Source organism: Lates calcarifer, linkage group LG4 (genome assembly GCF_001640805.2).
Source record: "Lates calcarifer isolate ASB-BC8 linkage group LG4, TLL_Latcal_v3, whole genome shotgun sequence".
Lineage (NCBI taxonomy): Eukaryota > Metazoa > Chordata > Actinopteri > Centropomidae > Lates > Lates calcarifer.
In genome coordinates, this window is record NC_066836.1 from 9,747,412 (window position 1) to 9,773,961 (window position 26,550).

General features: G+C 39.2%; 1 protein-coding gene across 1 annotated transcript in view; it reads left to right on the forward strand.

Annotated features, from left to right (window-relative positions):
• Nucleotides 1-2,279: 2,279 nt before the first annotated feature.
• pth1r (parathyroid hormone 1 receptor) overlaps nucleotides 2,280-26,550 on the forward strand; it is a 46,403-nt gene continuing 22,132 nt past the window's right edge. Inside the window, exons 1-2 of the mRNA XM_018676333.2 lie at nucleotides 2,280-3,642; nucleotides 23,978-24,080. Coding sequence (XP_018531849.1) covers nucleotides 3,574-3,642; nucleotides 23,978-24,080 — 172 coding nt within the window. The 5' untranslated portion in view covers nucleotides 2,280-3,573. The remainder of the gene's footprint in view (nucleotides 3,643-23,977; nucleotides 24,081-26,550) is intronic.

The window sequence follows — 26,550 nt, forward strand, 5'->3', positions numbered from 1 at the left end:
GATAAAAAGCTGTAGTTACTCCTGTTAAGTAATGTGGAAAAACTACGGAGCCCAGCTGTTTTAGAATATTATCTAACCTTTTTTTTCCAAAATAAAATATTTGCATATACAAGACCCATTTTCAAAGATTTATGTATTCAGTAATGGACTTGGGGCTGAGTATCACAGACAGGGTAGGGAAGTCAGACATCACAGGGAGACAAACTAGCTTTTCGTGGGATATGTTAACAATAACAAGAATATATATCCTTGATTAGACTGAGCAAAGTCCATCTGCTAAGGCTGAGAATGTGAGATGTTGTTGACGTCTGCTGAAAAGCAGTGAACCTCAAGTTAAAATTGTCCTGTAGATAGGTCAAGAATTAACTTTTATACTTAAGCTGCTGTAGTGTTTGATAGTTTCATCATGGCACTGATGCTGCGCTGTATTCATATTATTTATGTTAGACTTATACCCATCCTAATACACTGAGAATGTTGTCTATGGTATTGCTTATTCATTTATTATGATAATTCAGTCTCATATACTATAAATAAGAATAACAACAAATCTACTGTATCTCAGTAGAAATATCTTGTTCATCCTCAACTATAACTGCTCTTGAATGTGCTGTAGGCCAGTTAAAAATGTGATATTTTCTCATCATGTCACGTCAACAACATGAGGTTCCACATGAGGATAAATGACACTTCAGAGGAGTGACTTTTGTGTCAGCTCTCCTCTCTCTCTGTGCCAGTGACATATGGCAGTGAATGGCTTTAATGCTGAAACATGACTCTCTCTGCTGGATAATGCACATGTTGCCTGTGCACAGCAGCAGTCCATCATTACATGTCAGCAGTAAAAGCTTTTACACCAAAGCTATTTTCAGTGTATTTTTGTCATTATTCTGCTATCAAAGCTGTGGCTCTGCACGGTTTAATAGCTGGAACGTTTCACTCATATTGCAGCAGTTAAGCGCTTGTTCACTATTGAAACCACACATGAAAAAAAAGCATTGTACTCTTGGCTCTTAGAGTGTAATAGCTGCTAGAGTGAGCAGCACGGGTTACTCACAGTGCTATTTTAGGTGATTCTTACCAAATAAGTAAAATTAGAACCAGCAGAATTTACTATGGGTAAGTTTCTGTGTTCTCCTTTAGAGGAGACAGTTTTAAATTCGAACACTTGGACATCTTCACACTCAAGTTGGTCCAAAGAGGACATCAGACTGACTGCTGACCTCAGAACAGCAGGTAGCAAAAGCTTCAGTCTTTTTTAAATGGGAACATCAGCACTACCTGCTCCATAGAACAAAAAGGACGAACCATTTAACACCAGAGAGAGACAGAACTCGTGACAATCTGAATTTAATCTTGTACGGTTCAAAGAAAACACACTTAACATGGATTTATCAACACGATACCTCACAAATTTTCCCTAATTGTACGAAAATTTCTTCTAAACATGATTTTAAACAAATAGCATGTGTCAGAGGTCACATCAGAGAGCTTTACACACACACTTCCACGCCTGTGTGTGCTGCAAGTTCTAACACAGGTATGTGTAAGGTCTAACAGGAAGTGTGACTTCTCTGGAGTATAACTGACCTAAAACAAAAATAACACCACTATGTAAGAAAATATATTCCTTTGTCTGTGAATGACTTCTTGGCAAGCAAAATGAATATACATAAGTTCACATTTAATGTGTTCTGTTTCCTTATTTGGTGTAATAATAATGCTTTATGTAAATACTTTTTTACATGTTGGATTTAATAAGATCAGAAGATAATGAAATTTGAAGGGAAAAAGTGGTTGATTTTGTAATTATTGTTGTTATTATTACCACTATTATTATCTGTACACATACAGCAGTAAATAATAACAGGTCAGGATCAGAAATATAAAATACGCAATACGCCTATTCGTATAGAAAAAACATGTTTTTTTTGGGGGGTTTTTTTTTACTTCTCTGAGACTGTTTATACATTCAGCACTGTATGCCAAAATTATCCAATGTTTAATTTCCAAACACAGCGACATGTTTAAAAAGCTGTCAGAGAAATCTGCAGATGCTTCTCAAGCCTTAATGTAAATCACAGTACAGCAGCAGATGGTACCTGAGATTTAAAAAAAAAAAAAAATCCTCTGCATTATGTCTCGGTAATCCAATCCTACTAGATGCAACTTTTTGAGAAACTGCAGGGGAAAAAAGTGGTTTGGCAAGGGCCCTGCGATCTGTTGAATGTAGAGTTTGTTTGAGGGGTGAGAAAATATGTCATTTCGGAGTCGTGGTTTATTCAAACGTAAGAGAGTGCGCACCAATGAGAGGCTTTTACGCTCCACCCTACCTGCCTCCTCTCCGCCTCTCCCCCCTTTTCCATCCACATACTCACTACTGAACACGACCTGCCGCTTGCCACATCTGGAGACGCTTCCCCAACACGAGAAACTTCACCTTTTTTCTTCTTCTTCTTCTTGGCGTCTTACTCAGCGCAGAAACACTTAGGCGTTTACGAACGAGCGATCTGTCCGTCAGGGTGAATTTGACTTTCTCTTGATAGTAAGTAGAGATTCTTGAAGCCAAGTTGGCGATTCTCTCTCCTCTTTTTTTTTCTTTTAAACATCACCATTGGAAAACAGAACCCGTTTGGGAGTTTTCATACATTCAGTTGCTGTGAAGCTGCCACGCCAGATTGCGTTATAGTCCAACACGATTTCAGGAAATAACATAAATGACACATGTTCTATGTTATGTTTTCATTAATGAAAGTAAGAAGGAGCAGGAGAGAAACGTAACCAGGGAAAGCGGAGTGCTGCAGCGCATTGACTGACTCACGCAAATCAAGAAGACATATCTATGAAAAAAAAGTTTATAATTTTCTGCTCTGCTCTGCCACGAGATTGTTATTTACTGCTAAATGCTGTAAAGTAAACCCTGTCTGAGATCCTGCTGGTTCACTGTCGCGTGCACGATAGTAGATGACCGCGTGGATGGTGGTGACATGAGTCACAAATTGTGAAATTCAGCAGCGACTGGTGATGGAGTGACACATTTCGACTTCTTTTTTTTTCTTTTTCTTTTTTTTTTTTTTTTTAACTTTGTGCCCAACACTGATCTAACGTTTTGGAAAAGAGGACTGGAATAAGCCATAAGGCGCACAGCTCCATACTGAAGTGTTTAAGTTAGTCTGAGGGGAAATTTAAAAGACCTAAAAATACAGCGTTGGTTTCTTCCCTACAAAGAATCATTTGAACTTCCCACCGCAGAGCGAGAGCGACATAAATAGTTCTGACATGTGGATGTAATTTCAGAAGAAGGGGGGAAAAAAGACAGATGCGGAGCGGGCTGAGCCTGAGCGTTATAGTAGTAGATTATAGGAAATTAAATCGAGGGCAGAGCGAGGCGATTACAGAGTTATGATTTCACGAGCTGCCGTGAGCATCGAGAGGCCAGATGGAGTGAAAAAAAACGCGTCTCTCTCCACTTTGAAGGGAGCTAAGTAGATTTAATAATTTCATCTGAGCATCATCGGCGTCTGTTCGAGCCCTTGCAAGGACTCTTGGAGGTAGAGTTGCCTCAGGTCAGGGATGGGATCCGCTCTGCTGCTCCACAATCTGGACTTTCTCCTCATCTCACTACTCAGCAGTTTATGTCTGGTAAGTCTTTTTTCATAATATATATCTGCATATACACACAAGCACTCAATGTATACTGCATGACAACCAAATGTTTTGATGTTGCACTTGTGAACTGTAGAGGTCCACAGATCACTGACAGCACATCAGAGAGCAGACAGAGGAGCAGCTGTACTTTGCATGTGTCTGTCTTGCATAAATAATGGGGACAACCTGAATTTTTAATCAGACAAACCTTGATAATTATAACATCTGCAAAGGCTCACTCTCAGGTTTTAATTAATGCAATATAAGCTAATTGGAGCTCATGCTAATTATGATTAAGGCAGCCTGTTTAAAGGGGGTTTGGAAAGGTCACTGGTTTGGCTAAATGTTTAGAAAGTCAAAGCTGACTTAAAAGACAAGAGGAGAAGAAGAGCTGAGGTCAAAGGCTACACACTGGCATCACCTCCACACCTTTAATTGACTCTGTGTTGCATGTGTCGGTGAACGTTGCCTGAATTGCAAATAGGTTGTACGTTTGAGCTCAAATTGCAAGAGACACGGCTGCGTATTGACACACATATTGACCGTGTCATAACTGGACAGAGGAGGTGGGACGAGGCTCCAAACGGCAAGCAGCGGTGATTAGTGATTACACTCTTGTTCCATTAAATGCATCTTCCCACAGTTACAATACAATAACACAGTGTTTGTGCAAAGCAGCGCCTGGTAACCCAGTTCCTGTAATAAGCAGCGCATTGTGTTTACTACTAGATTGTTTCATAGCTTCATGTAGCTGCTCCTCTTCACCCGCCTGAACTCACAGTGGTCCTCGCAGACAGAATGGGACTAAATATTTCATTCATAACTCCGCCAGCACCTCAACAGTTTCACCTCACCCAATTCACAGCTGTAATGATTTACTTTTGCCCGACATTGTGATTTATATTTGCGCTCTCAAATATTGCCGTAGCTGTATCCAGACGGCCTTCTGCACACACACGCATGCACACACACGCAGTGTGCAGGCAGAGCAAGCGCACCAAGTTGGTTCTGTGTGTTTTGGCTGAGGCTGTTCTGCATTCAACAGGCAGTTCGCCCAGGCTCTGAGGTACAGTGCATTTTCCCAGTGATGTGGTCCATCACTGTACCGCAGTGGACCTCTAGGCTCATTGGTTTAGATGGCAGAGGAAAACAATTATAACATAGCTGTGTATTTATAGCTGATTCAACATTCAGCCGTTAAAAGGCTCTGTCTGTGGATGGTGTTTACCCGTGTTTTTTAAGTTTGGTGTTTGCTTAGTCTTCCTCTCCACAAAAAAGTCCTTTTTTTCCCTCCCCCCTCCAAACTGTGACCAAACGGGACGTTGATTTCACCGAAAAGCCGCAGCTAAGAGTGGAAAGTCTGCGTCTCTGTTTAAAGAAAGAATACACAACTTTTTTAAAATTGAGATATACACTCGTCAAACTGCAGGGTTGTGCCACTTTCCAGCTCAGCATGTAAGGGATGATGATCCCGCTATCATAAATACAAATAGTCACCAGCACAAAACTGTGAACTGCTCGGCTCTGTGCATCCGTCATTTTTATCTAAGCGAAATCTGTCAGATACAGGGACGACGATAAGGGACCTCTCCATTGTGTTTTATACCTCAGTTGGCATGCAGCAGTGACAGCTCCCAGACAAAGTGCTACCTCATGGAGGCCTTTTGTTCAGCCTGACCGGCTGCCTCCCTTACTCAGTTATTACATTTATTAAGCGGAAGCGTTGCCTTCAGGAACCTCAGCGAGCATTTAATTTCTACCTCATGACTGTGTTTTCCTCCGTGATGACTTGCATGTGTCTGGATCCTCACTGGAAGCTCTAGAGCTGTATCTGCATCCTCCCGCCGCAGCCAAACATTATGTCAGCTCTGGACAAAAAAAAAAAAGAAAAAAGAAAGACTGTGAGGGCTGTCATGTTTCATAGCGAACAAGGCAGTTTTGACTAGTTTGACGAGATGTGGAAAATATCTCTTGTTGACGACTTAAGCCCAGAACTGTTTTTTTTTTTTTTTTTTGCAGAGAAACACTGGCTTGGTGCTTTAATGTGGCAAAAAGTCTTAGATTTGATAGTTAAATCAATGTTGTGTTGGACCTGAATACTTGTAACCACCAATTTCACACATAATAGCTGTCAAAGTGATACTAAACTGAAGCGACTGATATAGAAGTGTAAAAATGACCAAAGATGGAAGATTTATGTCTGTTTTTCTCAGCAGAGAACCACTCATTTGATGTTCATGGGCACGATAATTCAATTTCAAACCACACGATCACGATTGTAGTCTACAGTTTCATCAAAAAAGCATGTAACAGGAGAGAAATGTGTCATAAAGTGCACAGAAACCATAGCTTTTTGTATAATAAATCACTGCCTCACTTTTTCCCCTAGTTTATCATTTAAAAGCCCTTACAGTTAATGGTCCTAAAAAGGCTCACACTGCATGCCCCTTGGAATAACCTTTCCAACTGGCTTTATTCCATCCCTGCCAAATTATTCTCAATGGGAACGTCACAACACAGATTAGAGTGCGGAATAATCTCATCTCGATCTGTCTCTGGTAATTAGGGGCAGCAGATAACTTCTCACTAATTCATATGAACTGCTGGTGCATTTGCAAAATAGGCTTTAATATTGAAATTCATTTTTGCATGCACCCTTTAACAGATCTCCAAAGTGACTTATGCTAAATTTTTTTCCCTATTTTCACACAAGTTTGCATGGGTACGTGTGTGTCTGAGGGGGCACGAAATGAAGCATCTCCTGAAATGTATTCCACAACTTTGCTTTTCACGCAGTCATTTCGACAAAACTGCAAAGACAGTCTTATCTTTTTAATTATACTTAGTCTGCAGCGTCATGCAGAGAGTTAGTTAACAAACTTTGTGTGAGAAGAGATGATGCAGCTATAATAAATAATGCAGCTGGCCCTGTTTTGTGAGGCTGAGTGAGTTTGTTAATTTCACAATTTTATTGTTTTTATAAACACACTAACAAAATTCTCATAATTTCATACATTTTATAGATTCAAATATTTTTTGATAAAAATTTGCTAAAACATAACCTCTGCTGAAGTGACTCAATGGGACCGACATGACTCAAGTTAAATTTTATGTGCTTTTATTTTGAATAATTTAGCTGAAATTCTGAAATGAGTGCTTTGATAGTCCTGCGATATTTATCACAAATATTAATTTAGTTAATGCTGCCCATCCTCAACCTGAATGTCTCATTATCTCTGGATAATTTAATACACGACACTCATTCATTTCCTTTTGAAAAACAAATGACACCTCCTCGCCAAATTACAGGTGACATGAAAGGAAAACCCACGTTATTATGGCCTCTTTTGTTCTAAGATATGTCATCTCTGACCAGTGTAAACTGGGCCATTTGCATGAAGAGGATCTGTCTTCATCAAATATTTGGCCACGTCTCTTAACTGTTTTTCCTCATGCAAGTTTTGAAAGGGAATTTCTTGATTTGTCTCCTGTGAAACTGTGGCTGTTTCATATATAAATAAACCAATCCATCATCTGCTTGAAAAGATCATCTGTATTTGGCCATATACCTTTGATGTTTTCATTCATTTCATTATGAGATGCAGCAGAAGAGTGCTACCTACAGGACATGTAACCATTATTTCACGCTGTATTTGCTCTGGAGAAGTTCAAACAGTTTGGACGTGGCCTGGATCTTGATTCTCTCTCTTATCAGGGCCCATTAAGACAGAGAGGGACAACAAAGCCCTGCCAGGACCAATTTGCTCCTCTCAGTGTACATTTCTTTCAACTGTATGTCATTTCTTGTCCCTCTCATTAAAGGAACCCCCCCACACACACACACCCACATAATGCTTACACAGTAGGTATCATCCGTTTGTTTTTTTGTGTTGTTTTGTGTATGCCAAGGGTTATTTTATGAAGGGCTAAGTTTTGTGTGCGTGCGTGTGTGCATGCTTGTTTGTGTGTTTGTGTGTGTGTGATGTAGGGCCAGGCTTCATATTGTGACCTTTACTGCTCCCAAGAGGGTGAAGAGAAGCAGTAGGAGGTGTGTCAGCAATGATTAAGCAGCAAAGTGCAATTTTGGTGTCAAGAATCGACGCAGTTTGTTGCACAGACCACGACAAAAGCATGATTCAAATTTTATTATCTGCTCTCTGCAGATAATGTCCCCCGGGATTTGTGAACATCACAAAGCCTTTCACAGTACTGATATACTGACACTGGTCACCTCTGAAGTAAGCTGCCTGCTCATTTACTGATCAGAGTCAATTTCTGCACTGCTCACAAAACAGTACAAGAACTGTAAGAAAGCCCCCAGTTTGATAATGGTAATTTATTTTCTTAATTTATCCAGTTAGTTTAACTTTAGCAGCTGAGGCTCTGTGGAGCAGATTGCTAATTGTGATTTAGACTAATCAAATGCAGAGGGAGGCTACAGACCAGGCCAAAGGAGGACTGGCCATCTGGCTGTGTGAATCCACCGAAATCCACACCAGAAAAAACAAACAAAAAAAATTATTTGTTCAGATGATGCCACATGGCCTCACAATCAACATTATTTGCACTGCTGGGATCAAATCTATTAATACAGTTTTTTTTTTGTTTTTTTGGGGGGGTGGGGGGTTGGGGGGGTTAATTATGTATGTCCACATGATATTGATTCATGATAAACCGTTTACTTATATATCAGCTGTTCCTCATTGTTTCTATTGAAAATCATCCCTATTGCCCAACATACCTGTGGTTTGATCGCTGCTTCACAGACAGAACAGGCAGTGAGGTAGCTGTGACATATTTTTATGTTGGTTAATTTGACTTTGATACTAATCCTTCAAGCGGGGAAAGGATGAAACCTTTTTCATCATAGCTTCAATTAGGATTAGAGTTAATGATTTTCATCTGGCAGGGAACTCCCACTCTCTTTCCAAAGTGCAGGGCCCTGATAGTGATGACACATTAAACGTGGTTGTATGGAGAATTTCAATAATGTTGTATTTTGTAATGTATTTTGTAATAATGTATTTTGTGTGCTTCATTGCTCACAAAATGTCTCAAAGTTACTGTATTACTCTGGCTAAATGGAGGTTAAATATACTTAAAGTTTAATTAAATAAGTTGAATTAAACGCTGGGTCTGGTAGAGGAAGAACGATAGAAAATGTCATCACCTAATATCATCACACCATTTTCCATGTTGTGCCAGAGCTAGGATAAGAGCAAAAACCAAATGTGTTATCTCCTCCAAGCTAATTTAATGGTGGTATGGCCTATTCATTTGTGGTGGCCCTTCATCTACCCCACAAAGATGGTAGAAGCTTTTATGTCAGATCCACTTCAGAGTGTTCCATCCATCACAGAAATTACATATCTGCTGTTGTGCAGAAAACAACAGCATTTAAAGTGAAGATAAAGAGGCAGTTCTGACGCTGTCTCCCCCCCAGCGGTCATTTACTGTGCCTTTTCAAGGTTTCACCCCATTTCAACTGTGCAACAAGTGTGTTGCGTGCCATTTGCTGTTAAATCACCAAACATCAGTCACCATGCCCTCTGTGCCCACACAACAATGGAGCCTGGAACGCTGTAATCAGAAAGTTTGTAACTTTTTCTCAGCCGGCCTACTCTACTTTTACAAGTTTTTAAAATGTCATCATTCTTAAGAAAGTTCTAGTTATACAGAGCCTTTGTCTCTATGATTTCTAAGCAGATTAATGGATGTTTATTTTGTAAGGGAACAAAAAGCCACAAAGCAGAGTTGTGTGGTATGAAAAGATCCGCCCGAAGGACTGACTGCTGGCCTGGCTTATATACATAAGACGCACCCATCCCCAGGTGTGTCCCATGTCACTGATTAGTCTCCCAACTTGGTCTGCAGCTCTAGAGACTTGTGGACCAAATCTAGCCTCACGCAGTCTCTCTGGCAACAGCATGCCAGTTGCTCACGCTAATGCCAGTTTGGACTGGTTTGAGTGCGAACAGTAGGTTCACACCATGGCACCATTGAACAGGATAAGAGGATTGGATGGCGTCACTCCAGCCGGGCTGTGATCCTTTATAACCAGGTCTCAGCGTGTAAAATGTAGAAAGAGGCTTCAGCACGTTGCTGTGGAAGGTGGTGGGAGTCTAATGATTGTAGGATTTTACAACTGGTTCATAATAAGTTGCTATAAAGCAGGTTAGATAGTGGAAATAGTGTCACATCAACCAAACACTTCAAATCACAACCCTCATTAAAATACGTCTTACAGGCTGCTGCATGTGTTTGTACTCTTAAAAAGCCCTAAACAAGGACTTGTTATAAAATTATTTATCCCACTGGGTTTCTGGTCTTGGTCTAAAGTGTAAAATCATCATAGTAGTTTTTTCTGTCTCGCTCTCTCTCTTTTTTTTTTTTCACTGTATTGTCATAGTCAAACAAAGTCAAAAGACAACAATAAGACAAAGTAAAATAAAACCCCAGGCTGAGAGGCATCAAGTCCAAGAGTCCCCACACTAGAAGGCTCTCACTTCTGATGACAGCATAGGAGCTTTTAAGCTCTTCATTCACAGCCATGTGCAACTCACTGATGACTGATCAGGTAGGACCTGATCACGAGAGAGGATAAGGGACGAACAGAGCACCAGGAACACATACAGCCGTAACAATAGTGCTTTAACCACAGCATGTGTGAAGCTCTGTGGAGACGGTCCACAGATACTGCACTCACTTCTTGAGTGAAACGCTACATCATTGAGTTACTGAGACACCAAAAATAACATGTTTACACGCTCAGCTTTGAGAGTATGGTGTAATTGTGCGCGATGGACTGTGAAGAAATGGAAATGAGTAGTCGTATATAAAGCTGAAGGATTTGAGAGAGAGTGTATTGTAGCGCACAGATGGTATTTGTACCCACCTTGCTTAAGATGCAATTTCTCCACCCACTTTCTCCACATTCAGCATATCCCGTTGTGTAATTTAGTTTTACGGCACGTAATGTGAGCAGCATGGAGGTGTAAAACTCTGCATCAGCTGCTGTACATGGCTGCAGATTGTGAGTCACTCACTGTCGTCACCGGTCAGTTAACATGTTTGCCCGAATTTTCCTGGGATCAGCATGGGATTCGGCTCACAGAGGCAACTTGTGCTGGGAAAATACCCTTCACACACATATCATTATGCTCAGCATTTCACTGTGGAGCTTTACAGTAGCTGCAAGGATTTCTGGGATAGCTGCAGAACAATCTTAATTCCTTGAACTTTCTCCTAGAAATGCATACATCCTTATGGTATCTTTTTTTTTTCTTTTTTCTTTTTTTTGATATTGACTGACACATTGCTCAGTTTTTAGAGGGTCTGTGAGTCAGACTCATAACGTGTGTGTTAATAGGAGAGTCTTCAGTTTCAACAGCATGGTAAGGTTATACCATGGCTGTGTTTGACTCAGGAAAGGGCTTGTTTTCTTGACTTACCATGACCTCTGCCTCCCCCCCCCCACCCCCCTTTACTTTTCCACTCGAAGAATGTGAGTATGTGTAACTCAATGCCACTTTTACACCTCACTGAAAAACTTGCACTTCTTACAGATATTTTAATTATGTGCTTCTGCCTTATGAACTTGAGCATTCATAAAAGATTTGCTATTTGGATACATATTCTATGAGATAGAGTTGGTGGTAACATTGGCTTTTTTATGCCTTTGTTTTTTTAACCTTGATGACTTAATGATGCCTTTAAACCCGGCTCATTTGTCCTCAGTCACCATGTGAATGAATCATCTTCAAAAGCTAATGAGGAGCAGTTTGATAAGGATCAGTCAAGGCAAAGGAGGCAGCATTTAATGATGCCAAAGATGCTTTAGTAAACTTCATCTTCATCCCTCCCAAACCTCACCTCTCACTATTTCTCATTGTGGACATGTCATAAATGAAACATGTATTTTTTTTTTTATTTCTCTCTTTTCTTTTCTGCAGACAGACAGATTCCAGGTTTCAGAATACCCGAGACACACTGTGTGCAATGATGGTTATCTCGGAGAAGTTAAAGCCAGGGCCACATGTCCAACATTTGACACATTTCAGAGCGATAAGCTACCTCTCACTCTGTCAGTCTTTGATAAGGTGGTCTGGCTTCTATCTTCTACCCAGAGTGCTGGGAATGTCCAATATCAACAATATTTTTGCTCGAGCGTTGCGAGGCGAAATAGTCAGACAGAAGAATAGCAGTATGTAATAACTCAACAATTCAAAAAAAAAAAATCAGGCATGTGGTGACTGATTGGCAGAGCTATGATGAGTTTGTGTCCTCGGTGGTCCTTTTTCATCAGTTACCTGCTGTATCAATATTGTGGTGCAGACTTTTCCTTGCAGGGCAATATGATTGGAATCTCAGAGTACCTCAGTTGAGTTGACATGTGAAAATTCTCAGCTATGTAGACACCTTTGCCGTTGACCGACGGTTCTGCTCAGCCCTACAAACGCTGCTGGTGGAGGGATTGAGTTTCAAATATATAAAATTTCCCAGACTCAGTCCACTCTCCTAAATGCAACAAGAATTGAGTTTGTAGACAGTTCCAAATCAATTCCTAAAATGATTCAGAGCAGGAAGGAGTAGGATTTCACACATCTGATCCAGTTGTTCACGTGATTTGGAAGCAGCTCAAGTTTTGGGCAGGAATACTACCCTGGCACATGGCTTATGGCTGAGAGGAGGCTGGGTTTCTTAAAAGGACCTTTATTAGTTTCATTGCAAAACTCAGGGGCTTATGGGTTTGTAAGTATGCAGTTCACAGCTCCAGATTTTCCAGCAATAAGCAAGAAATCCTCACACTGCAGTACGGGGGGAAATCTTGGCCAATGTTAAATTCAGATAACAGCGCAAAGTTTGGCTGGACTTTGCTGGGTTTGCTCTGTGGCATTTAACACATGAGAGCACAAACTCTGAATGTGGTTGCAAAGTTAGAGTTATAGTTCAAGTTACAGTTTTTCTCATGAATATATACTTGTATGGTTCTTCGGGGATTCAATTAATGCTTAGGACTGACATTTGCAAGTGTAATGTTAATTGTGTGTTGAAGGTCAGATAGATGATTAATTCCAAGTGTTGTTGCTATTTTTTTGCATGAGTTCTTCCTCTGACTTTAAAGGATATTGGTCATCGTCCAAATGTTCACTGTCTCTCCTCGATAGACTGGTGACGTGCAAACAGGGACAGACTCCAACCAGCCCTTTGGCTTTGTATGTTCAGTGGGCAGTATGAAATGGATGAATGAATTAGTTAATTAACAAATTGAGACAACTAAATAAATAACTAAATTTTGGTTGATTAGATTTGAGCAGTCGATCTAATTGTGTTTGCTGCAGGTTTATTTTGGGAGTCGATCGTACTTCAGCTCACGCTCTGTCTGCATCCATGTGTGTACAAATCTGCACTGAACTGAGGAAATGTTTAAAATGTAGCCCATAGATTTGCCGTTGTATGTGAAGTAGTAAGCTGCATGTATGGTAAGTGGTGATTTTCATGATTTATCAAACTTAACGTGACGTTCGAGCTGGAACATCTGTCAGAGGCTGTGGCTTCTTTCTGCAATTGGTGATGTAATGTGGCATGGTAGTTTTTTTGGAGGAATCAGAGCTCTGTGTGGAATAAGCTTCTTTGATGTGTTAATACTGATGAGGTTTTTTTTTTAATGTGCATCATGAAGGAAACAGTAAACCCTTGTAAAAACCAGTCAAGAATCCACACTCGGCATGCACTGTAAGAGATACTGGAGCAACATCGGCTGGGAAGACTTTTCTTATTTTTCTTATTTATTTCCAAAGTTGTGTAATACCATGTCTGTTTGTACTAACTGTCATTACAGCATATCTCCTTACACATGGCCACAAAATAATATACTGAATGTGTTTTTTAAAGGAGATTTAAGACACTTGCAGTAAACATCGTCAGACGTCTCAGTAACCCAGCCAACATAGGCAAACTATCATCATCATCATAATGTATTCCAGCTACAGTATTACATGTTATGCTTACATAACAAGTATATCAGTATACATGCATTTAGTGGAAACTTACAGGAGAACTTCAATGATTTGTCTGTTTTCAGGTCTTGGGCAGTGCCTCTGCTTATATGAAAAAAGTTTTAGAAAGCCTTTTGTAGCTCCAGAGGAGGTTGCGTGATATCTGACAACCTTCGTCCTGTGATGTCACATGAAACAGTGTTGGTTAGGGCTAAAGACTAGGCATGCAATGCTAAATTGGTTGAGTACTCTCTTAAAGAATTTAGGTTTTTGGGATAGCAAACTTTATTTTGATCTACAAGGTATTGCACTTTTCAGATTAACGTATGTTACAAGGCAGAAGTTGTGCTGTGTGGGGTTAATTTGAAACAGATTACTTAAAATTATGCAGATGTGGGAAAGCTCGGAAACGTTAGTCTTATATGATCCTTTCATGTGCCAAGGATCAATTCTACTTCAGTTCACCCCTCCTTTAGCCCATGGATAATGTATTATCTAAATTTAAGCATAAGTCATTAGGCAAGAGTGCTAACCACCAGTTTTAGATGGTGGATTTTATTACTAAAAGAAAAAAGCCCTACCACATTCAGTCCATAAAGATGGTTTGTACTCCACTGCCCCTTAAAAGTGACTGATGCACAGAGCAAATTCACTCAAACTGCTTCGCTTTGCTGTGTTTACAATGGGCTACATGTGTGATATTGACTCATACCGTCCTCATCCTCACACACTGTTTGCCTTTTGCCATGGACCCTGCCTCGCCTTTTACCTATGAGCTTGAGTCGTTTTCAGTCAAATAAAAACATGGTTCAAAGACCTCAGCGTCAGTGACCTTGTAGTAAGTGGAAAGTGGAAAGCTCATGCTGACAGGCCAGTTGCAGGCCTCTTGGTTGGGGTACATGGTTAACAGTGCAGCCCATGTGTGCTCACATTCAATAGCCTGTCTGAGCTTCTTCATCGACAACTGCATGCATTTACATTTGTGTCTCAGATGTGCATTAAATCTCATGATTAAATCCTTTAAATGCAGTTATAATGTGACCTATATACTGAATGTATCTCTGTGGTTAATCCATTAATGGCTCAGCATGCCATTTAGTGGCTTTATAGAACCAGATTTTGTGGGAGAACTGCTTTTTATAGACTCAACAGGCCTGCGAGCAGCATTTGAAAAGTGACATCAAAAAAAGATCAATTTAAACATCAGTCTGTAATAGGCATTTCATTTCATTTCATGCAGCAGGGAAGTATGTGGCCCAGTAAAAATATCAAGAATAACCTTGTGCTTAATATAAATTACTGAATACTTAAAACTAATTTGACAACATGTTGTCAGTGTTATTAACTGCTCTTTGACACGGATACATATTTAACCGCGGTTGTTCATTAAGGAGAGTGTAATTCCTATTCGTTGCTATTCTCTTAAATTAGAGCGCTCCAACATGACTGTGCCTTCGCTTTGTGATTTTAATTTTGTTTGTGTGAGAATGGCTCCACTGAAAAGCACTTAAATCAAGGTGACCATCTGCACAAGGTTCTCTCTCTTCAATAAGCCTCTTCAGTAAGTAAATCAAAAGGGTGGAATATTAGCAAGCAATGAGAGACACCTTGGGATATAAAGCGAGCCCTAATTAGTCTACAATTTAGAGTCTTTATTGGGAAGGCAGTTACAATTAGAGGTCTTGTACAAACAGTGTCCTTGTCCCTGGTTCTTCACAAGCAGCAGGGCTGCTCGGTGCCCCTTTGGTTAACAGTGGAAAAGGGGCTGATTGCTTGAAGTGCTGTCCTCTACATGTGTCACCTTTTTGTACTAAAATGTCACACTATGTCCATGCTGCACTGATTGCCGCATGGTGCTCCACTCTCACTGGTAATGGCACACAAACACTCAGTGCAGGAATTATTTTCATCAGGTTTGGAAGGTCAGAAGGACGAGCATTGCTTGCATGGCTTTTGACTTCAAAGTGTCATTAACTGGTCAGACTGGCCACATTTTTTGCATGTCAGCTTCCACTGTGTGACTGTCCACACCTAAAAATGAGTGTGTGTGCGTGTGTGTGTGTGTGTGTGTGTGTATTCGCATAGTTTTCTGGTTCGTTGTCTTGACTCGACATCTAAATTGCTAGTTCTGACAGCTGTAAGGCTGCAACTAACAATTATTTTCATAATTGATTCATTTACCTGTTACTATGTCAATTAAGTGTAGAAAATGTTAAAATAGGGGAAAATGCCTGTCAAAATTTCTTCTTCTTTCTTTTTAATTGATTGTCAAAATAGTTTTGCCAATTAATTTTCTATCTATCAACTAACATTTTCAACTCTAAATAGTAAGGGCAAGCAATATGGATAAATCATTTTTTGGAATATTTTTATGTAAGTTTATATTACATACCTCTCAAAATTTTATTTAGAAGTTCTTTATACATAAAGTTATCTGGTTGGATTTTTTTTGTCTTTGCAAATTCAGTAAATTTAATAAGACATTAATAATTAAGGTTGCTTTTTAATATGGTGCAAAAATTCTGTAAATGTGTTATTTCCATGAACTAGTTTTGCCCAAGTGTGTTTGCCCAAGGCCTAATACAATTAAAGATCATAAAGGGATAGTTGCTTTAATATTAATAGTGTAAAAAATTTCAACCCATATTGACAGTTTGTTTTCTTTTTTTAGTAGCTTTTTTTTTGGTTTCATCAGCTTGCAGTTACTCACATGTGTAGTATGGAGTAGACTTCTGTATGAAGGCATGTCCAGTTTGTTCATTTCAGACAAAACTGAATTCTGCAATGAAATGCATCCTATCAGTCATGTAATAAATACTACATTTTTGAAATGTATGATATTTAATCATTTCTGACACCGTGTCAAAAGTATTTACGGTGGCTCCCAGCTGGCCAGAGATGGTAATTTTTGAAGCTGTAGTTTGTGGTGCTGCAGTATTTGAATGTAATAAGGCATTATTCTGCTTCCATGTACATAGAAGTTACAGTAACATGGTGTTGTCTGTTGTTGACACAGTGTTTATATGACATACAAGAGCAGGTTTGAGCAAGCAGAATGCCAAGGTTGCTGCAAGCCGAGGTTGCTGATGGTAGCTTGATGGTGGTTGATGCTCAACATCCATTCAGTCTTGTGATAGTCTTTGTAATGATGCTAGCTTTCTGATGTTAAACAAACTGGAATATGAATTGTGAAACTTGCTGCAGGCAACTCATTATCATGGCAACAGTGAGATCCAGTGTTTCAATACCAGAACAAGGTCCTGCAAGTGAAGTGGATTAATTAGCGGCTGAAACAGAGAAACATTTATGGCAGTGGCAGAGATGCTGATTTGAACGAGCAAAAACAAACCTTTGCAGCGTGGACACTAGACCTGAACCACCAAGGCTATGTGACCTGACAGTCAGTTCACTGTCATCATTCATTTATGAAACCTTTTGTGTTGAAAAATGACCTTTGGAAAGCTTCCAGACACGTTAAGACTTATGCTGTTCTGTTTTTTCCTTGCAGCAGTATGTATTTTGGTGAAAGTCTCACTTAAAAATGGATGAGTCCATTAGAACATACCTGTCCATCCTAATAAATATTATAGCGCCCTACTTTCTGCAACCCCATTTTCACAATTACTGAAGGCGATTTGCAGCTATGTAATTAGACTGACCCAAAAACACTTTCTCATTATGACCGATTCTAACAAATGGAAAACCTAAATAATCAATTTTAAATGTCTGAAGTCTGTTTCTCAGCATATCAGGTGATTATTTTGTGACTGGTGGCAAAATGTAGTGAACAGTTACGGGGTTTTTGTAATATCCCTTCACTGATGAACACAATCATGAATGCTTTTCAAATGCTAATGTAAACCCTGATATCATCTCATATTTTATTCTCAACTGCTATGATTTAGAGGATTACTGCTGATGTTGCCAAGCTGTGACTGAGAGGGTATCATTTGCCATTAATGCTACAGCGTGTGCAGTAAAACTACACAATCTGTTACATCAGGAAAAAAAGAAAGAGGCTGCACTTGAAAATATATATTTTAATCTATAATCCTCATAATCCATATATACAAAATGACTATATTTACATTTATCGAATCTCATTGTTCTGATCGCAGTCTGCCATGTTATTAGCTGATACTTCGTGACATCCATTTAGATATTATAAAATGTCTAGTGCTTTTGATTGTTGCATAACCATTAGTAGTTTTTAAGCTTTTGATGAAAATTAAAATGCTACATTTGCATTGCTGTACTGGAGGGACTACTCATATTTTGAGTATTAAAACACTTATATAACACAGGAATGGTCCTTTTTAATTTAGAGAACAACACAATCGCTGCTATCTGGGTCTCCACGAGATGTGTGCCGTCTCTTAGAGCACACACAATGTTTCCATCAAGGACAAAAGTGCTGTTCTTCAGGCTTACGACCAGAGCAGGGTATAATTAGGAACTAAATGCTGCTTTAAGTCAGAATGTGGTCTGCAAGCATTTCCAAAGGACAACCAGTCTTGTGGTTGGTGGTTTTTATCATCAAATGCAAATTGCACAGTTGAAGAGGAGTGGCACTGACTCATAGAGTTTATAATATCCAGGAACCTCATCCGCTAAAACATTCATGCGGTGCAATATGTCAAAAGTAACATATTCATGTTTTTTCCAGATAGAGGACAGGCCATTAAAAACAAGATTCAGCGGAGTTCTAATTTTCTAGACCCCCCTATTTTGTGGAGAAAAAAAATGTACAGGAAAGTCAAAAAGCCCCTGGGATCAAATTTTGAATATATGCCAACAACAAGGAAGTGAATGTTAGTTTTTGGTGTAAAGAATGGCAAATGACCAAAACACGTACATAAAACAAACATTCAACTGTATTCCCATAATAGAGGCGCTTTACAGCGACCAGAGTAAATATTATCTGTATATTATTTATCATCCATGTGATGAAGTGTGATCTGGAAAGGAAAATCTCACTTTATATGACCACCTAAAAATCTCATCCTCGATGACGGATCAGCTAACAGAGGGAGGCATTATTGGATGGCTCGGGAGTGATAGAGAAAATTAATATGGTTTGTGTTTTCAGTCAAAATACTAGCAGAGTTTTGACTCTCTGCCATGATCAAAGGGTTTATGTTCAGAATAAAAACATCTCAAAACACTGACTCAAGACAGTGTGCGTGTGTGTGTGTGTGTGTTTCTACAGCACACAGTCCGCCCCTTCCCCTCGCATGTATAAACAATTTAATAGTTAGTTGAATACTAATCTCATGTTTTCAAAATCATGTGAAATTTACCCTGAAATGAAACCCAGTAACATCCACAAACACATTCCCAGATACTGACATAGCTCTGTAAAAGCATTTATGAGTAAAGAGAAAATATCTCAATTATGTAAAATATTCAAGATTACATTTGGTTCACATTAGAAAAGAAATCTGCCATGATGCACATCTTATAATACAGCCATACTTCTTTTATAAACACTGGATGCAGAGAGAACTTTTTTTTTTAAACTGCATATATGACATCAGATTTTAATGCAAAAACTGCCATGCCAACTTCCTGTAAGATGTATCCATTAGGGATACCCTTATTTAATATGGATGACAGGGGATAGGGAAAGTCAGTGTACTGGAACATCAGTGTCTGTCTTTGGTACTGAGACGAATGACGTTTCATTTCATCTTTATTACTGATCATTTTTCAGGTGCATCACACCTCTGGATTTCAGTTAATTTTGCTGATGTTGGAGATGAAGATGGAGAAGCTGTCTACACATCCCAACTGTTGTTTTGGCTCTCTGACAGCTGTGGACTCTCAGTTTGTCCTCTGGCGCCACCGTCAAGCTCACCCTTTTAAGTGAACTTAATCTCCTGACACATTACTCATAAATATAAAATATTTGTTTTGCACAAGTATGCTGAACGTTCTCAGTCTACAGTCGTTCCACTATAGAACCATGAATGTCATCTTACCCAAGCTACAAGGAGACATTTCTCCTTTAAATATCTGCAGCACTCAGTCACAATTACTGTGAAAATATATTAATTCTGGCACAGAAATTTTCTCTTCATTTGACTTTTTATGGAGGTCAGTGAAGGGTTCGACCCCGTCTACCATCGTTGTTGGAAGTAGCGTTTTGCTGAGCGATTATGAGATATTTTGTGTTTAGAGGACTTTTTATGGTCTGAGATACAACTAATGAGATCATTGGGCTGTACTTTGAATCCAAATCCATTGTTGACTTATTACAGATAATTACACTCCACTAAACTCAGCGGTGTTTTTGCGGTTCGTTCAAAGTTTCTGGATACTCAGGTTTTTTTTGTTTTTTGCTTTCTAATGAAAGTCTACCTCACAAGCTCCAGCATTAGACTCTGATTCACTGTAGGGCATTTCAGGAAATGACTTTGGTCAACCACAACTTTCTTGAAAAAAAAAAAAGGAAAAAGCATAGGGTTGTCCACAATCAAGACTGTTGGTAATGTACCGGAAACCCAGTGTCTCCACTCAATGTATGCATGGCGTCTACCCACATGACTGCATTTCTGATGGACGAGTTTTTCAAAATAATTTTTTTTTTTTATCCTTTTGCTCTGAAATATTCAAAAATCAACAAATGAACAGTGAAGATCTCATCTGTGGTGCTAGGCAAGCTAAACTTTTACAAGTAGTACAAGTATAATGTTTGGTTTCTAAAATAATTTAGTAAGTAAATGCTAGAATTAGAAAACTAAAACTAAAGTGTAAATGAGCCTTCTCTCCCATACTGTATAGTGTCAGTATTTAGTTATATTGGTTCAACACTGTCTTGACACACCAGCCTAAATACAGTTCTCTCAATATTGGTCTTATATCCTTGCAGAGAGCTGCAGTTTAAGTCATCAAGCCACAGTTTGCAAAGACAAATAGAAACTTGTGGTTTATTCAAGTGGAGTTTGTATTCTAGCAAGCAGTGATGAAAACACACATATTTATATGGTGTGTATTTTTCTAATTTTCATTCTGGCACACACTCAAAAGCATTTAACAAAAAGAATACTGTGTTTTGAATGAAATGCAGTAAATAAGAATGTCCATGTTTCTCCCTGTGAGAGTTGTGTTTACTTTGGAGGTTTGGACGCTGGCCAGTGGAGGAGGAATAGTTTTCAGAAATAATCAGGGGGCACACTTATTACCCAGGATTCTCTTCTCAAAATGGTAAATGATACCCCTCTGCATCCCTGCGAGCAGGAGTCTGCAGATGGAGGAGAAATTCCTCTAGTTTTTGAGAAAGAAAATAAACCCCTGAAACCCCATGCCTCATTTTAGTTTAATGTTTCACAGGGGCTGAAAGTGTTCTGTAAAGGTTAAGATATTTGTTCCTAATGTGTTGGAACAGCAATCTCACTTACAATGTATTTAAAAAAGAGAGCTGAAAACAGTAAATTGTAGTTGATGTACACCCTGTGATTCAAAGTGTGGTAAAGGAGCTGACATTTCATGTCACTCTGAGGAGTTAAACTAAAGGAAAAATGATCCTGATGACAAAAAATGCAACTTATACACAGCAAATACACAACTTATACTATACTGTGATGATAATGACACTTGTCCTTTCAGAGCAGTTAGTATTCAGATTCACTGTCTCTGGTTTCCTGTTGGTTAAGCTTTCACCTAAAGTAACACCAGCCAGTTATTCAGATGAAAATAGTGTCAACGTCTCAGGAGCTGTCAGTGGAATATTCTATATTGGCATAGTTAGCACAGTAAACAGGTAGTATCTATCCTTGTTCGCCTGCGGTCAAATGTTGTTCCATCTGTGGTTGTTTACTGTGCAAAGCCATAAATGTCTTCATTCTGTAACCTTATTCAGCTCTCAGACTGGACATCCTTATTTCAGGGCTGAAAGTAGTGAAAATATTGATGGATTGAGGTATTATGGTTTTGTGTGCAGCAAACCCATGACGGCTCGGTATTTACAGTTTAATTTTAAGTTCACAAAAATTACGCACTTGCACCAGAGACAATGTATACACATCTCGGTTCCCCAACTGACTCCTTGTGTCAGCGTGCAGATTTAGAAGTTTCTTAGCTACTTATTCAGATTATAAACAGGCACTGGAGGGGGGCTTAAAAAGTCTGGAAAATATCAAAAGTTTCCTTTTGCTGCAGTAGTTGGTTCTCATGTCATTTGTAGCATTTGTAGCAGCCAACTGCACAAATATAGATACTGCTTAGTGAGCAGTACTTCTGCTAAAGTAACTGCATAAGCCCTCTAGTCATGGAATGTAAGTCCATTTATTCAAGTACAATTTTGAGGTATTTGAATATGTCTATTTTCTGCTACTTTATAAGTCTACTTTAATACTTTTTTGAGGGGAAATAATGCACTTTTTACCTCACTACAGTGTATATTGAATACTTTTCCTCAAGTACATTTTTTATAGTAAGTAAGATGATGAATGCATGAATTTTTATCACATAACAGAGAACTTTTACTTTGTGTTACTACTTTTACATAAGTATAGGAAGTCAGTACTTCTGGCACCACTGCAATTATCATAGTGAGTAACAGGATACGAGATACAGCAAGTGTCTAAACAAACAATTATGTTCTGTAGAATTTAACAAATTTATCATAGATTGTTAGATACTTGTACACAAACATGATAATGCAAACATCATCTTTTTAAATTGCTGTCTCAACATCAGATATTAACAAAGAAATCATGTAGGCTAGGTTAGGATTTCATTTATAAGGGAGACTTGGACAAATCAGTGGGAACTAATTAAAGTTTTAGATAGAGCAGAACCTTCTAATTATATTATGATAAAAATGTCTCCACACTGCCTTTTCTGTCTGGAAACTGGTGCAAAGGCTATGGTTGTAAATTCCATTTTAATTTGTTTTGTATTATAACATTTTCAAAAAGTAATTTGCCCTGAAATTGGTTGTGATACATTTTTCAGAAGTGCAATTATTTTTTACCTTCTTATGCATTTCTTTCTTCTCTGCGTGTTGTGCCTCTCGGCGAATGCATTTCCTATCACTATGTGAAGCAGAGCCTTTTCTTGTTTTGATAGAAGTAAGAATCAGATTATAGTTTATTTACTTCCAGGTTTGTGATTTGTGTCTATAACTGTCAAATGCAACTCCAGCCAGGGAGTCAGCTGCTCTGAGTAAACGTCTGTCTTTAATTTGTACTGTTTGCTCTGCATCACTGAACCAAAAAAACAAGACTGGGAGTTTTTTTTAGCTGTACCTCCAGGCACACTGTATTGCACACACATTAGTTTGTGTTGCATTGTGTGGACACACATTGCTTTTTTCCTGCAATATGGCTCAAAGCACCATGAAAAGTCCTATATGACAGCGTAGAAAATCCTGGTGATTTGAGCGCTGATCTTTGCTTTAGGTTCAACGCTGGGCTTGAATTTTTATGTTTTCGTTTCCACTTTTCTTGTCACGCTCTGTTAAAAATGAATGTGGTCATTTTCAATACAGTCACATTTGTCATTGCCCAAAAGTGATCCACGTGCAAACAGCAGAGCCAGTCAGTGTGACCTATTAGAATGGAAAATCTTTCCTTGACTGGAAAACCACACCTGAGGTGCCACGCCACACTCAAACACAATGTTCAAAAGCTGAGAAAATATAAGGTGTAAAGAAATGTTGGGAATAAAACGTTTTTGTCCATGTTGTAACTTTGTCATGTCTGATTAGTTACCACATGTGGGATTTAACCACAGAAAATATAAGCTGGAACTATGACCAACAAGGGAAACTGATACTGTTTATTCAAGGGAATCTTTTGCTTAATGACATTTAAGACATAAATAAACACGCTGCTTAGCTCATGAACACTTGACGATTGAACTGTTGCGGTCAAAGTACAATCTAACCTGACCTTCCAGATACAGGAACAGGCTAACATCCAGGCCACCCTGTTGCTTTCACTCATATTCTGTATGAGAAAATATCAGTAGTGTACATTTTGAGGAGTATTTCACTAAAGGAAACTGGATTTAGGTTGTGCTGTGTCCGCAGCACTATGACCAGGGATGCAGAGAGCGGTAAAGCAGCTGTGGAGAGAAAATCATGTCTGGATATAAGCCAACTGATGCATTTCATGCTCATATTTACACTTAAGAGCAAAATCAGAACCTTTGCTTCAGATCCAGATGGGACCACAAGTGTGCAGTTAAATATTAGCCCTGTATTTGTCTCTTTAGTCAGCTCAAAAACTATCATGTTGCCACATACTGATGTTTGATGGGGCTTGGCGCTGGACATTTTTTTGATTTACACTTCAATATTTCCTGTCATCTCCAATTTTTTGCAGGTTTACGCAGATGATGTGCTCACAAAAGAGGAACAGATAGGCCTGTTGTTCAAAGCCAAACGGAAGTGCGAGGGTAACATCAAGTCAAAGCACAAGATTCCTGGTGAGTAAAGAAACAAGAGTGAGAGTCTGCAGCCATGCGTGTGGCTCTGTGGGGCTGGACTTGGGCGCTAAATGCTAAATGCTAACATGTTTACAGTGACAATGCTAACATGCTAATTTTTGGCAGGTATCATATTTATCCTGTTCACTGTCTCAGTCACATGTGTTAGCATGCTAACATTCACTAATTAGCACAAACCAAAGTACAGCTTAGGCTGCAAGGAATGCTGTTAGTTTTGCAGGTATTAGGTCCATAATCCAAAGTACCAAATTAAATGTCAATCCATCCAGTAGTTGTTGAGACATTTCACTCAACTCCACAAACATCAGCCTTGTGGCACTATTGGAGGAAATGTCAGGGGATCACCAAAGTCAACAAGATTCATCCTCAATGGGTCCTGAATGTCTGTGCAGAAATTAGTGGGAAACCATCAGATATCTCAGACTGGAACTGAACAGACAGACAAAGAGACCGGCTCTGTCATTCCTATAGTCATGCCATTAGTATGGCTTTAAAAAAAATTAGGAGTGTGGGAAAATATTAGAGACCGTAGACTTGGTGTAAGTTGTCTTTCAGATTTTTATTGCTTCAAGGAGGACATCTGTAATCACCCAAGAGCCGATAGCAGTTGATCTATTGCTCCCTGACCCAGAATTTGACTTTAGTCACGCCATAATAGAATGACAAAGGGATTACAGTGTTGATGTTTGCTATGCAAATCACAGAATTAAACAAGTGTGTTGGATAGATAACAGATAAAATCCATAAGCCTGCCAATCATGGTTTGTGTATATCAACCTAAATGCCTTGTTTAGCAACAGGTAGATACCACTGAAAAAGAGAAAGAAACTAATTATGCAGGATATGTGTGATTGCGACAGGCTCATGCCATGGCAAGGTCCCACTTCATTAACCTTGATTAGGTTTCCTGCAGTGTGATTTTCCACTACCTTCAACATGTGGCTTTGAAAAAAAAACTTCTGTCAGATGTCAAAGATGGTTTTTTCAAAGCAGCAAAATAGATGTATTTGTCATAATAGGTTCGGCTATCGAGGAAGCTCCCCAATGAATTCCAGCTGCAGCAAGAGGTTCAGTGGGGAGTTCAATGAATCCCAGAACAGAACAGAACCTCATGGACACAGATTTCAAATAGTCCTAATGTGCAAGGCAGGGGATGTCAGGAACACCAGCAAGAAGGTTGGAATGATGGAGCGAGAAAATCAATCAGCATGAACAGTAAAGTTTACCATAACTGTAGGAGTGAAAAGCAAAACTACCACCAGCAGCAGCGTGATTATCACAAGAGAAAAAGTGAGAGTGCGTCAGACTGTAAAAACTGCCTTGTTGTCTTGATTGAACATGATTGGTGACTTGTTTGAATGTGACTGTTGATTATAAGAGCTGATACTAATCAGCTGACGTTGTGCTCTTACTTCAGCGCTTGACAAGACCACCTTGATGCTTCATTTTGAGGAAAAAAAATCATCATAGATAAACATTTTTGGGAATGTTTTTGCCTATACTTTTTGCTGATGTGCTCAAATCAAATACCTTTTTTGTTGTTGTTATTGGAGCAGTCGCCAGGCAGTTCAATGTGTACTCTTAAGTTGATGGTTACCATTTGACTGCTACTCTGTTTCCTTTGTCCTCCCTGTGGCTTTCCAGAGGCTGGGATCGAAGGCAAAGCTGATCCTGGGGCGTATTTGTGTATTTATGGGTGTCTGAGGAGCACCATTTTCCAGCAGACCCCAGCATCTACTGTATCCCACTGTGGTTACTGCCATTTTCCCAGTTGATTGTTCAGAGAAGGATTTTGGATTCCACAGTCAAACCAATCATATTATTTTCTCTTTAACCCCAGTGCATTGTGGTTGCATCAAATTCCCCGACCCTCCAAACGATACCCCCTTGTAAATGAAACACATAATTAAAAATGTTTACTTCCAGGCTCTGAACACAAAAGCTTTTGTTGACCGTTCCCTGTAGTTACTTTGCCCTGTGTGGTATTTCCCAACTTTTCATGGTTTTGATGAACATCCACAAATCTCAAATTGGATTTGAGAAAATATGACAGAATTGCTACTATTGAGAACTGCAGGCGCCGAAAACAGCAGCTTGTGTAAGATGTCCGGGGGTTTATGTAACAACGCTGCGCTGTTAATATGATGGCCATAGATGCTAATGAAAAGCAGAGCAGTCAGTCAAACATTAGATCTCGCTCACGAGAGTCTGTGTTGCTCATCTGACCACATCACGCTTAATCCATCCTGACATGTCATAGTGACTGGCCAGCCTGGTGTCACACTTCAGCAACTACCTCCGAGCACATTTGCAGCTGTCTTTTCATTTACAAATTTTTTATTTTTTTATTCTTTTTGTAGAGGGCTTTTTAATATCATAGTTTTAAAACTTTGAAGCATCAAATCAAGTTATTCACAGTGATATTTTGGGAAATTAGCTTATTCACTTT